This window comes from Stomoxys calcitrans, chromosome 1 (genome assembly GCF_963082655.1).
Source record: "Stomoxys calcitrans chromosome 1, idStoCalc2.1, whole genome shotgun sequence".
NCBI classification, from domain to species: Eukaryota; Metazoa; Arthropoda; class Insecta; order Diptera; family Muscidae; genus Stomoxys; species Stomoxys calcitrans.
The window spans coordinates 36,851,803-36,865,792 of NC_081552.1; the positions used below are offsets into that span (position 1 = coordinate 36,851,803).

The 13,990-nt window shown below is 27.6% G+C and overlaps 2 protein-coding genes across 2 annotated transcripts; both read right to left on the reverse strand.

Annotated features, from left to right (window-relative positions):
* Positions 1–3,060: 3,060 nt before the first annotated feature.
* On the reverse strand, positions 3,061–12,497 carry LOC106092831 (probable deoxycytidylate deaminase). The gene is made up of 2 exons (XM_013259758.2): positions 12,409–12,497; positions 3,061–4,240 (listed from the first exon to the last, which is right to left on the reverse strand). The coding sequence occupies exon 2, from the start codon at positions 4,232–4,234 to the stop codon at positions 3,590–3,592; it is 645 nt and encodes a 214-aa protein (XP_013115212.1). The 5' UTR covers positions 4,235–4,240; positions 12,409–12,497; the 3' UTR covers positions 3,061–3,589.
* LOC106092830 (clathrin light chain) lies at positions 10,458–11,885 on the reverse strand. The gene is made up of 2 exons (XM_013259757.2): positions 11,720–11,885; positions 10,458–11,489 (listed from the first exon to the last, which is right to left on the reverse strand). Exon 2 carries the CDS (start codon positions 11,482–11,484, stop codon positions 10,801–10,803), a length of 684 nt encoding a protein of 227 aa, XP_013115211.2. The 5' UTR covers positions 11,485–11,489; positions 11,720–11,885; the 3' UTR covers positions 10,458–10,800.
* Positions 12,498–13,990: the final 1,493 nt, after the last annotated feature.

Consider the following 13,990-nt stretch of genomic DNA (forward strand, 5'->3'; position numbering starts at 1 on the left):
ACACTCGTAGATAGATGATGAACGAACGACCCGAGAACAAAATTTCCGCGCTCAAAACGTACACGTCCGCTCTGTTCAATGTTCTTAAGTTAACTGAAATCGTTATGCTGATGTTGTTGGCAATGTAGCGCCAACAAAATAAATATTGCCCAAGTGTAAAGTTTATGCCGCCAACAGTTGTTCATCCTTTGCTTTCTGTTATCGCCTGCTGCCATTTATATGGTAATGGTTGACATTAGAGCGCCAACAGGACATAACACGAGAAAACATATGATTTTTGTTTTGTATATTTCAAGCTGTTAACAAACAAGAAGGGGGGGGGTTAGCCAGCATACTTTGCAAGCGGTGTGGTGCTGTATGTGGTGTGGTGTGGCGTCGTTAAAGGGCAGTATGCAACTCTGGCGAAATTTTCGTTACCATAAGAAATGAATTGACATATCCTAAGCGAAAATTTCGTTTGAAATTGAAATTTTCTTTGCGTAACAGGGTGAAATCATAGGCATTGTAAATTTTTTCTTGCCATTACGAATGAAAATGTATGCTATGATAGATCCATGCAATATGAAATAAAGTTATTTGCTTATGAAAACGTTTCATATCAGCACATATGTACTATATTAGCCAAAAATGATTAAAAATAGGGCAAAATTATAAATCGATGTTTGTCGCCATCTCTACCATCGTCTTCACAGCTATTTTTCAGTGGAGAAATATAAGTCTTGGCTACAGCCGAAAATTTCGTTTGAGTTGCGTACTCCACTTAAACATGTGCTTGTTGTGTGTGATTGCGTGTGTCTAGCATTGGCAAACCTTTGTGTGTTGGCCTTTCGGCTTTTGTACAGTTTTATGTTGACTTACAGCTGATGATGGGGGCCATGTTAAAAAACTGCAAAGGGTTGCAATGCAAAATTTTTAGGCGTTAAAATACCATATTTAAATTGTAGTCGAGTTGTCGTTTAACATATTGAAAAAAATGCATTATAAAACAAAAGAAATTGAAAAAAACTATTACAAGATTAGAATTAGAACAAGAAATGTTTTAAAAAATACAAATAACATATATTGGGTTGCCCAAAAAGTAATTGCGGATTTTTCATATAATCGGCGTCGACAAATTTTTTCAATACAATATATTACCACTGTGGTACAGGGTATTATAACATAGTGCATTTGTTGGTAACACCCAGAAGGAAGATAGCTAGACCCATTGATAAGCATACGAATCAACTCAGAATCACTTACTGTAGGTGAATTTAGTAAAGTGTTTTAACGAAAATCGTTTAGTTAAAAAGCGATAACAGTAAATTCAACGAATTTGCTATTCAATAGCCTGTTTTCGGTAACGAATAGAAATTCGTTAACTAAACGACGGACAATTATTTGGTGTTTACTTTAACGAAGTTAATAATAGCTGTGTTCGGGAACTCAAAAATTTGTGCAAATTTGTACAAATTTTTACTGGAAGTCGTTCGCGTACTTTATTTGCCAGCAGAAAGGAGCGAGAGAGAGAGACCAAATTTTGACAGTTCGAAAATAGAAAAATTTGTACTGGGACTTTTTTTGCCAGCAGAAATTTGCAACTTTGAACAGATGTTTTGTAAAAGTCAGCTGTTGTATGAAAAGCAGCCGTTACATGAAAATACAAAAGCTAACGGCAAAACGGATCACAAAGGCAGAGGGAAGTAAAATATATAGATATTGTTTATTGATATTGATACTCGACAAAAGAAGTTGTAGTTTTAACCTCAAGTCGGTTGTTCTACATTAGAAGGTAAGTGCAAAATTTGCGGAATTATTTATCCAGTCACCAAGAAAAGAGCAATTATTGGTTTCTTAAGTGTTTTGATGGAATCATCCTCATCGGAGAGCTATTATGAAACCAACAGCGTTCCTTTGAATTTGTTAAGGAGGGAAGGTGCTGCCATGAAATTGAGTGGGTCTAGCTGGGCAGTTAAACAAGTGACGCACAGTGGAATTAGAAAAAATTGGTGCAAATTAGTCGGCCAATTGTGAACGGATACAGATATCTTCAATCATAACTCAGTGCCCGTAGCCACCACATGACCAAATAGTAAGCTCCCTTAGCCTAGCATCAGTGGTCGCAGCAATTTGTCTAGCCACAATAGGGTTAGTCCAAGGTTTCTTTGTCTACACACCAAGTGCTGTCGACAACGGACTTGAGAACGTTGTTTCGACTTTTGTATACGGTGATGGCATGTAAAGCAATTGTGCACCATTCGAAATGCATGTTGATGCTCGGCGAATAGAAATTGTCCAAAAAGAGGAGCGGAAGAAGTAGTCCCTCATGCGTCTTGGCTACTGATGAGAGAACGCAGATCGTTCTGTACGACTCCACCTTGCTCGTGTCCTTTTCGGGCTTCAGTAGCGGGATCGGACTGTCCATCGTCCATACTATAATAGTGTTCAGATAGGCTGAGGACAGTTGCAAGGTAATCGACTCCGGGCAGAGCCAGATTCTTCAGCATCAGTGAGTCTGTCTGGAACCAGCGCTTTGCGCCACTTAGCGTCACGGATGGCATTCGTAGCTTCATGCACGATGCACGATTGTTGTTGTTGTTGTACAGTGCTGTACACTGAAGGACTCCATCGAGACAATGCAGTACGTACAACCGGTTGCCATGGGATTGCAAGGTAATTTGAGATGGCTGTCCAGCGGCACGGAGATCACAGATACGACGAATGGCTCCCCCATCTATCCTTTTCACTCTCGGGCCAATAAATTGACGTTTATCTAAGGCAAACACCTCATAAGTACCGCCGGCATTTTTGATTTGAAAAAATTGTTTTCCAAGTAAGCAAACAAAAAACCAATCAAAACAAAAATCAGCTGTTTTTCTGATAATTTTCACTGGAAGTCGTTCGCATTCTTTTACTTGCAATTTTTTTAAAGAGTAATATGACTTTTACTCCTGTAAATTTTAACTGGCAATTTTTACTGGAAAAGTATCCGAACTGGCCTATTCACAATTAGCAGATTTTGACAATCTTTATGTTCATGGGACCTATCCACTTTATGTTTTTGTAAGTGACAACCTTCTATTAGTGAATGCTGAGTCTGAGCGTAATTTAATTTATTTGTCTAAAGTTTAAAATGAACAAAACAATTTTTTTAACTTATGATGTAATAAATAAACACACATGACTACATACAGACATCCATATACATAAAATTATACAGCCATATATATAAAAAAAAAACAATTTTAGCCAATTAAACTAAGTTGATATTCTTAAGCAATGACGGGTACTTGGGCAAATACCTGCGATTGCTGCTAGAGGCTATAAATTCTACATGTGCCGATGCAAGACGAAGTACCTCGAAGTTCCCTTTGATTTAACTATGAGCCGACAGAAGTTTATTTTGCGCATGTGTCGGGGCAAGCAGAATTTCTTCCTTATATCAGCGGCATTCATAGGCATTTGCACAACTGTTCGCTATCACTGTTTTAAACAAAGATTCAATTTTTGTCACTTAAATATTTTTAAAACTATTATGCTGACTGGTTGAAGTCCCCTCGTAAGAGGTTGTGCACCCATTCGACCTTTAAGATCTTCTTCCTTATCCCTTCTACAGCCTGAAATTCTCTATTTCCTGTGTCAGATTCAAATCCTCATTCAATATCCTATCGAAGTCTATAACGATTTTCTTTTGTTTCGGCACATAACGCTCACACTCGATGCGAGCTTTACCAAACATAAGGCGCGACGCACGATATATTGGTTTGTCAGCATACTTATCGGAGATATAGAAAACTTTCGATATGCCCGACTGCACTATAAGTTTGGCGCATTCATTGCAGGGAAAGAGAGTCGTGTAGAGTCGTGTATTCTTTAAATTGGCACAATTCTTATTCAATATCGCATTGGCCTCGGCGTGCACTACAAACATTTTCTTATCATTCATTGGATCCAGTTGCTGATCCTTGTCCAGTTGATCCTCTATTTCCGACAGTTTATACCAGGGGAACTCATCATCTTCACAGCGACTGGGAAAGCCATTGTAACCGATGGCCACAATACGATTGTCCTCATTCACGATGACAGCACCCACTTGGGTCACAGGGTCCTTGCTACGTTGCGAAGATAAAACTGCGGTGGCCATAAAATAATCATCCCAGTGTAGATAATCTTGCCGCTTGCAATTCATCAAGGGTATAAGTTGGCCTGGGGAGCTGTGAGTAGACGACTTTGACTCAAGACCATTTGTGGTCATGGTGAGCTGAAAGTAAGAATGCAGATTATTAGACAAAAATTTGTTCAAATTAAAAATATCAAATTTTGTAATTTTTTATATTTTTCTATTTATTTCTATTGAAAATTTTGTCAAAATTTTATTTCTATTGAAAATTTTGTCAAAATTTTATTTCTATTGAAAATTTTATCAAAATTTTATTTCTATAGAAAATTTTGTCAAAATTTTATTTCTATAGAAAATTTTGTCAACATTTTATTTCTATAGAAAATTTTGTCAAAATTTTATTTCTATAGAAAATTTTGTCAAAATTTTATTTCTATAGAAAATTTTGTCAAAATTTTATTTCTATAGAAAATTTTGTCAAAATTTTATTTCTATAGAAAATTTTGTCAAAATTTTATTTCTATAGAAAATTTTGTCAAAATTTTATTTCTATAGAAAATTTTGTCAAAATTTTATTTCTATAGAAAATTTTGTAAAAATTTTATTTCTATAGAAAATTTTGTCAAAATTTTATTTCTATAGAGAATTTTGTCAAAATTTTATTTCTATAGAAAATGTCAAAATTTCATTTCTATAGAAAATTTTGTCAAAATTTTATTTCTATAGAAAATTTTGTCAACATTTTATTTCTATAGAAAATTTTGTCAAAATTTTATTTCTATAGAAAATTTTGTCAAAATTTTATTTCTATAGAAAATTTTGTCAAAATTTTATATCTATAGAAAATTTTGTCAAAATTTTATTTCTATAGAAAATTTTGTCAAAATTTTATTTCTATAGAAAATTTTGTCAAAATTTTATTTCTATAGAAAATTCTGTCAAAATTTTATTTCTATAGAAAATTTTGTCAAAATTTTATTTCTATAGAAAATTTTGTCAAAATTTTATTTCTATAGAAAATTTTGTCAAAATTTTATTTCTATAGAAAATTTTGTCAAAATTTTATTTCTATAGAAAATGTCAAAATTTCATTTCTATAGAAAATTTTGTCAAATTTTCATTTCTATAGAAAATTTTGTCAAAATTTTATTTCTATAGAAAATTTTGTCAAAATTTTATTTCTATAGAAAATTTTGTCAAAATTTTATTTCTATAGAAAATTTTGTCAAAATTTTATTTCTATAGAAAATTTTGTCAAAATTTTATTTCTATAGAAAATTTTGCCAAAATTTTATTTCTATAGAAAATTTTGTCAAAATTTTATTTCTATAGAAAATTTTGTCAAAATTTTATTTCTATAGAAAATTTTGTCAAAATTTTATTTCTATAGAAAATTTTGTCAAAATTTTATTTCTATAGAAAATTTTGTCAAAATTTTATTTCTATAGAAAATGTCAAAATTTCATTTCTATAGAAAATTTTGTCAAATTTTCATTTCTATAGAAAATTTTGTCAAAATTTTATTTCTATAGAAAATTTTGTCAAAATTTTATTTCTATAGAAAATTTTGTCAAAATTTTATTTCTATAGAAAATTTTGTCAAAATTTTATTTCTATAGAAAATTTTGTCAAAATTTTATTTCTATAGAAAATTTTGTCAAAATTTTATTTCTATAGAAAATTTTGTCAAAATTTTATTTCTATAGAAAATTTTGTCAAAATTTTATTTCTATAGAAAATTTTGTCAAAATTTTATTTCTATAGATAATTTTGTCAAAATTTTATTTCTATAGAAAATTTTGTCAAAATTTTATTTCTATAGAAAATTTTGTCAACATTTTATTTCTATAGAAAATTTTGTCAAAATTTTATTTCTATAGAAAATTTTGTCAAAATTTTATTTCTATAGAAAATTTTGTCAAAATTTTATTTCTATAGAAAATTTTGTCAAAATTTTATTTCTATAGAAAATTTTGTCAAAATTTTATTTCTATAGAAAATTTTGTCAAAATTTTATTTCTATAGAAAATTTTGTCAAAATTTTATTTCTATAGAAAATTTTGTCAAAATTTTATTTCTATAGAAAATTTTGTCAAAATTTTATTTCTATAGAAAATTTTGTCAAAATTTTATTTCTATAGAAAATTTTGTCAAAATTTTATTTCTATAGAAAATTTTGTCAAAATTTTATTTCTATAGAAAATTTTGTCAAAATTTTATTTCTATAGAAAATTTTGTCAAAATTTTATTTCTATAGAAAATTTTGTCAAAATTTTATTTCTATAGAAAATTTTGTCAAAATTTTATTTCTATAGAAAATTTTGTCAAAATTTTATTTCTATAGAAAATTTTGTCAAAATTTTATTTCTATAGAAAATTTTGTCAAAATTTTATTTCTATAGAAAATTTTGTCAAAATTTTATTTCTATAGAAAATTTTGTCAAAATTTTATTTCTATAGAAAATTTTGTCAAAATTTTATTTCTATAGAAAATTTTGTCAAAATTTTATTTCTATAGAAAATTTTGTCAAAATTTTATTTCTATAGAAAATTTTTATAGAAAATTTTTCTATAGAAAATTTTGTCAAAATTTTATTTCTATAGAAAATTTTGTCAAAATTTTATTTCTATAGAAAATTTTGTCATAATTTTAATTCTATAGAAAATTTTGTCAAAATTTTATTTCTATAGAAAATTTTGTCAAAATTTTATTTCTATAGAAAATTTTGTCAAAATTTTATTTCTATAGAAAATTTTGTCAAAATTTTATTTCTATAGAAAATTTTGTCAAAATTTTATTTCTATAGAAAATTTTGTCAAAATTTTATTTCTATTGAAAATTTTATCAAAATTTTATTTCTATAGAAAATTTTGTCAAAATTTTATTTCTATAGAAAATTTTGTCAAAATTTTATTTCTATAGAAAATTTTGTCAAAATTTTATTTCTATAGAAAATTTTGTCAAAATTTTATTTCTATAGAAAATTTTGTCAAAATTTTATTTCTATAGAAAATTTTGTCAAAATTTTATTTCTATAGAAAATTTTGTCAAAATTTTATTTCTATTGAAAATTTTGTCAAAATTTTATTTCCATAGAAAATTTTGTCAAAATTTTATTTCTATAGAAAATTTTGTCAAAATTTTATTTCTATAGAAAATTTTGTCAAAATTTTATTTCTATAGAAAATTTTGTCAAAATTTTATTTCTATAGAAAATTTTGTCAAAATTTTATTTCTATAGAAAATTTTGTCAAAATTTTATTTCTATAGAAAATTTTGTCAAAATTTTATTTCTATAGAAAATTTTGTCAAAATTTTATTTCTATAGAAAATTTTGTCAAATTTTCATTTCTATAGAAAATTTTGTCAAAATTTTATTTCTATAGAAAATTTTGTCAAAATTTTATTTCTATAGAAAATTTTGTCAAAATTTTATTTCTATAGAAAATTTTGTCAAAATTTTATTTCTATAGAAAATTTTGTCAAAATTTTATTTCTATAGAAAATTTTGTCAAAATTTTATTTCTATAGAAAATTTTGTCACAATTTTATTTCTATAGAAAATTTTGTCAAAATTTTATTTCTATAGAAAATTTTGTCAAAATTTTATTTCTATAGAAAATTTTGTCAAAATTTTATTTCTATAGAAAATTTTGTCAAAATTTTATTTCTATAGAAAATTTTGTCAAAATTTTATTTCTATAGAAAATTTTGTCAAAATTTTATTTCTATAGAAAATTTTGTCAAAATTTTATTTCTATAGAAAATTTTGTCAAAATTTTATTTCTATTGAAAATTTTATCAAAATTTTATTTCTATAGAAAATTTTGTCAAAATTTTATTTCTATAGAAAATTTTGTCAAAATTTTATTTCTATAGAAAATTTTGTCAAAATTTTATTTCTATAGAAAATTTTGTCAAAATTTTATTTCTATAGAAAATTTTGTCAAAATTTTATTTCTATAGAAAATTTTGTCAAAATTTTATTTCTATAGAAAATTTTGTCAAAATTTTATTTCTATAGAAAATTTTGTCAAAATTTTATTTCTATTGAAAATTTTATCAAAATTTTATTTCTATAGAAAATTTTGTCAAAATTTTATTTCTATAGAAAATTTTGTCAAAATTTTATTTCTATAGAAAATTTTGTCAAAATTTTATTTCTATAGAAAATTTTGTCAAAATTTTATTTCTATAGAAAATTTTGTCAAAATTTTATTTCTATAGAAAATTTTGTCAAAATTTTATTTCTATAGAAAATTTTGTCAAAATTTTATTTCTATAGAAAATTTTGTCAAAATTTTATTTCTATAGAAAATTTTGTCAAAATTTTATTTCTATTGAAAATTTTGTCAAAATTTTATTTCTATTGAAAATTTTGTCAAAATTTTATTTCTATTGAAAATTTTATCAAAATTTTATTTCTATAGAAAATTTTGTCAAAATTTTATTTCTATAGAAAATTTTGTCAACATTTTATTTCTATAGAAAATTTTGTCAAAATTTTATTTCTATAGAAAATTTTGTCAAAATTTTATTTCTATAGAAAATTTTGTCAAAATTTTATTTCTATAGAAAATTTTGTCAAAATTTTATTTCTATAGAAAATTTTGTCAAAATTTTATTTCTATAGAAAATTTTGTCAAAATTTTATTTCTATAGAAAATTTTTATAGAAAATTTTTCTATAGAAAATTTTGTCAAAATTTTATTTCTATAGAAAATTTTGTCAAAATTTTATTTCTATAGAAAATTTTGTCAAAATTTTATTTCTATAGAAAATTTTGTCAAAATTTTATTTCTATAGAAAATTTTGTCAAAATTTTATTTCTATAGAAAATTTTGTCAAAATTTTATTTCTATAGAAAATTTTGTCAAAATTTTATTTCTATAGAAAATTTTGTCAAAATTTTATTTCTATAGAAAATTTTGTCAAAATTTTATTTCTATAGAAAATTTTGTCAAAATTTTATTTCTATAGAAAATTTTGTCAAAATTTTATTTCTATAGAAAATTTTGTCAAAATTTTATTTCTATAGAAAATTTTGTCAAAATTTTATTTCTATAGAAAATTTTGTCAAAATTTTATTTCTATAGAAAATTTTGTCAAAATTTTATTTCTATAGAAAATTCTGTCAAAATTTTATTTCTATAGAAAATTTTGTCAAAATTTTATTTCTATAGAAAATTTTGTCAAAATTTTATTTCTATAGAAAATTTTGTCAAAATTTTATTTCTATAGAAAATTTTGTCAAAATTTTATTTCTATAGAAAATTTTGTCAAAATTTTATTTCTATAGAAAATTTTGTCAAAATTTTATTTCTATAGAAAATTTTGTCAAATTTTATTTCTATAGAAAATTTTGTCAAATTTTATTTCTATAGAAAATTTTTATAGAAAATTTTTCTATAGAAAATTTTGTCAAAATTTTATTTCTATAGAAAATTTTGTCAAAATTTTATTTCTATAGAAAATTTTGTCAAAATTTTATTTCTATAGAAAATTTTGTCAAAATTTTATTTCTATAGAAAATTTTGTCAAAATTTTATTTCTATAGAAAATTTTGTCATAATTTTAATTCTATAGAAAATTTTGTCAAAATTTTATTTCTATAGAAAATTTTGTCAAAATTTTATTTCTATAGAAAATTTTGTCAAAATTTTATTTCTATAGAAAATTTTGTTAAAATTTTATTTCTATAGAAAATTTTTATAGAAAATTTTTCTATAGAAAATTTTGTCAAAATTTTATTTCTATAGAAAATTTTGTCAAAATTTTATTTCTATAGAAAATTTTGTCATAATTTTAATTCTATAGAAAATTTTGTCAAAATTTTATTTCTATAGAAAATTTTGTCAAAATTTTATTTCTATAGAAAATTTTGTCAAAATTTTATTTCTATTGAAAATTTTATCAAAATTTTATTTCTATAGAAAATTTTGTCAAAATTTTATTTCTATAGAAAATTTTGTCAAAATTTTATTTCTATAGAAATTTTTGTCAGCATTTTATTTTTATGGAAAATTTTGTCAAATTTCATTTCTTTAGAAAATTTTGTAAAAATTTCATTTCTTTAGAAAATTTTGTAAAAATCTTATTTCTATAAAAATTTTCTAAAAATGTTATTTGTATAGATACTCAAATGTCCCTGTAATACCCAGGAACTTTTAACGTCGAATGCCACTCCAATTTCCTTCGAAGACTCCTCGGTATTTATGGGCACAATGTGTGTTCCCAGGGTTGTAAGGGTGGTAAGATTCGCTTTCAATATCAGCCAAAATTTCAACTCTAATGAATGCGTACCCAGAATTTAACCAACTTCTGAAGTTTCTTGTATACGTTATTTATGTGTATATGTATTTTGTTGCTCATGAATATAGATTTTTTATTAATATAATAAATCTACAATATTTATTTAACCATTTTGTGTGTGTGTGTATGTTTTTGTAATATAATAAACATATCGATAAATTTATTTTGGAAATTAAATGGAATTTGTTTGAGAGATAAACATAAATGGAGAGAGAAACATATATAATTATAAATCATAGAATACTACTAGACTGGACCGACCACTCCAACATCGTCATCAACATCATCTTTACCGAACACAAACAAATCAACAATACTAGCCAGCGTCTTGTGAATTCGAGTGGAGCTAAAAATCAGCTACTTAGATATCGCATTATCTTCCGCTACCTTATGCCTTTTGAGTTCTAATGGGAATGGGATTTTGTTTCAGATGCAAGTATATGGACCGCATACGGGAAACATCTTTGCCCGATTTATTCACTTTGGGATTGAAGTCACACAACTTGGCAATGCGTTCCCATTCGGTGCCTGGTTCCATGGCTCCACCATTTTCTAAGGCAGCTGCTTGTTTTTCGGCACTACGTGCAGCAGATTTGGTCTTGGCTATGGACTCTTCGGTCTGACGCAACCAATCCTCTAGTTCCTTTTTGGCCTGTTGACGCAACTCCTCCTTTTTGCGTTCCTCCTCACGATCCTTCTCTTCCAAACGTTGCTGTTGCTCTTCGCGCCACTTGCGTATCTTTTCAGGTTCGATACGTGAAGGGGGAGGACCCGAGATGGGATTGATGTCATTGTTATCACCTCCAATCATTTCAAAGCTGCCAGTAGAGGACTCCAAGCCTCCATTGCCACCACCACTGCCAGCATTCAACTCATTCATATCTCCACCCAGTAGACCAGCATCATCGGATGCAGCAGCTGCTGCTTGGGTGACGTTTGTTGTGCTGCCACTGATCTCAGCTTCTAGATCGCCCAAAATGGCTTTCTCTTGGGCCAAAAATTCAGCTGCTGGATCCACCTCTTCTCCAGCTGTGGTAGAGGCGGGGGCAACAAAATCATCTCCAAAATCCATGTTTACTGTGATTTTTTATTTCCAAAAATTTGGGCAATCAATTGCAATGCAACGTAATTTGTTGTTGGTTTGTCGTTTTTTACAGTTATCACAGCACGATTGATTATGATGACACATCAGAATGCACACAACAGTCAAAAAATATGGAAAGCAGCAAATGCAAAGAAAAAAATTAGGGGCGTTAATTTTATGGCCATTGTCCATGCACGGATTTTGATCCACACATTGGTCTTACCTGCTTCTTTCGCTTCTCAGTAAAACAATGCAAATAAAGGGCGCTAATATATCGCTAACTGTAATAATTTAAAATTTCACTTGTTTCCTCCTTCACTTTGTTATCTTTAGTCGAAGATTTTATTGGTTTTTTGGGAAGAAAGCGATGCTAAAGTTGCCATATTGTCTAAAATCTGACTGAGTTCTATTAAAGAGGCAACTAAATGAAACAAAAGCGTCAAACCACTAAAGCCAAATCAACAACAATATTCTTGTATGAAAAGTCACACCAGTTTAGTAGACATTTTAATTAATTTGTTACACCATAGTTATAAAATTTTCTTAATATGTGAACAGCAGCAAGATCAAAAAGTAGAAAGCACAAAACTATTGTAAAAACATTTTGAAATGCCAGTGCCAAAATATTTCCACACACCCAATACTAACGTTAAGCGTTATGCGTTTTAATTCAAGTAGGATTCTCTTGAATATCGCCCTCAGTACGATAACCCCAGAAACGTCGAAGTGAGCAAAAAAGCGGGCAAGTTCTCATATTTTCACATGTGATTCTAACAACATAGTAGAGAACTGAATATTTGCCACCGTATTGATCAATTATAAAGCCAAGGAAACATCTATGAGCATATTGTACAAGTCTTAAAGAACTATTCTCAAAAATACTACAAGGTGTATATGTATGTTTTTACTCACATTTTGTTTAATGCAAATACAATTAAAAATACGCAAGAAAGAAATTGCAGAACACTTAAAATTTGTTTTGTTAAAATGTCAATGTTGCCACTTGTTTTGGATAAATTCAATGAGGGTGTTCACATAATGGAAAATTTGAAAGTATTTTATACTATGTTTAGACCAAAGCTGTTTTGAGCATAGGACTTTTTTTTTGTGCTGGCAAAAATGTCCCAGTAGAAATTTGCAGGTTCTCTATTTTCTAACTGCCAAAATTTGCTCCCGCGCGCTCTCTTCTGCTGGCAAATAAAGTACGCGAACGACTTCCATTAAATATTTGCACAAATTTTTGAGTTCCCGAACACAGCAAATGTAGACATGGCATAAACACCTAAATTGTGCTAAATTAACATAGCTCTAAATAATGTAAAAAACAAACCATCACACCTAAAATGGTTGAAAAGTCTTCTAACCAAAGACGAAACGCGTCCCATAGTGGTTGGTGTGTGTTGCTACCTTTGGCTTTCCTTTTCCATTTGCATCTTCGATCATTCAGCTCGTCTTGAAAGAGAAACAAACAAAAATTGTAAAATTTGATGATCTCGTCCTAACAGGCAAAAAAAAACTTGAAAAATTAAAAATTCGGCAGAGCCCGGCCAGGATTCGAACCATGGGCCACGGAGCAACGGCGAGAGCCATTGCCGTTGTCTTAGCGTTAGAAGCCATCAATACAACTTCCAACAGATGAACTAAATCATGTGTGGTACGGAAGAAAATGTAATTTACCACAGACAGAATGTCTGCCATTACACAAAAATAAATGCAATGGAAAAGGTACAGCTAATAAGCAGGGTTGTCGAGCTTGGTTAATGTGGTAATTGTATCATAGATGCGTTTTCGCAATTAAATACGATTTAAATACAGCATACCAACGCGCGGCCCTTGAAGCCATCACACCTAATATGGTTGAAAAGTCTTCTAACTAAAGACGAAACGCGTCCCATAGTGGTTGGTGTGTGTTGGTATCTTGGCTTTACTTTTCCATCTGCATCTTCGACCATTCAGCTCGTCTCAAAAGATAAACAAACAAAAATTGTAAAATTTAATGATCTCGCCCTAACAGGCAAAAAAACTTGAAAATTTAAAAATTTAATTTTTTCCAAAAAAAAGTTATAAAATAAACAAAATTTTACAGATAAAGCGAGAAAAATATCTGAACAAAAGTACATCGTAACATTTATGTTGGAGAGTGAAAAAATGCACTTTTCAAAATATCTCAAGCAAAACGGGTGAATGTAGACATAGCATAAAGCTCGAGTTACATACCACGCGAAGCACTTATGCGTGCTGAAGCAATTAGATGCTCTCACACGCGTTCTGTGGGTTGAGTTTGCTTTACACGAATTACTAAAAATCAGCTTATTTATATCATTTCCAAAATTAATTTCAATGGAAATTGTTCATAATGTGGTTTAGTAATAAAATGATAAAATAATTTCTCTAATTTACGGACTTCAAAACAATTTTTGAATAGCAAACATATTCAAATCATATATTTTGCGCCCTTAAACGCGTTCAAATTTGAAAGTAGGTTACAGGCCAA

Coding starts and splice junctions, on each gene's coding strand:
- LOC106092830 (XM_013259757.2), bottom strand. CDS start 11,484: ATGGATTTTGGAGATGATTTTGTTGCCCCCGCCTCTACCACAGCTGGA.
- LOC106092831 (XM_013259758.2), bottom strand. CDS start 4,234: ATGACCACAAATGGTCTTGAGTCAAAGTCGTCTACTCACAGCTCCCCA.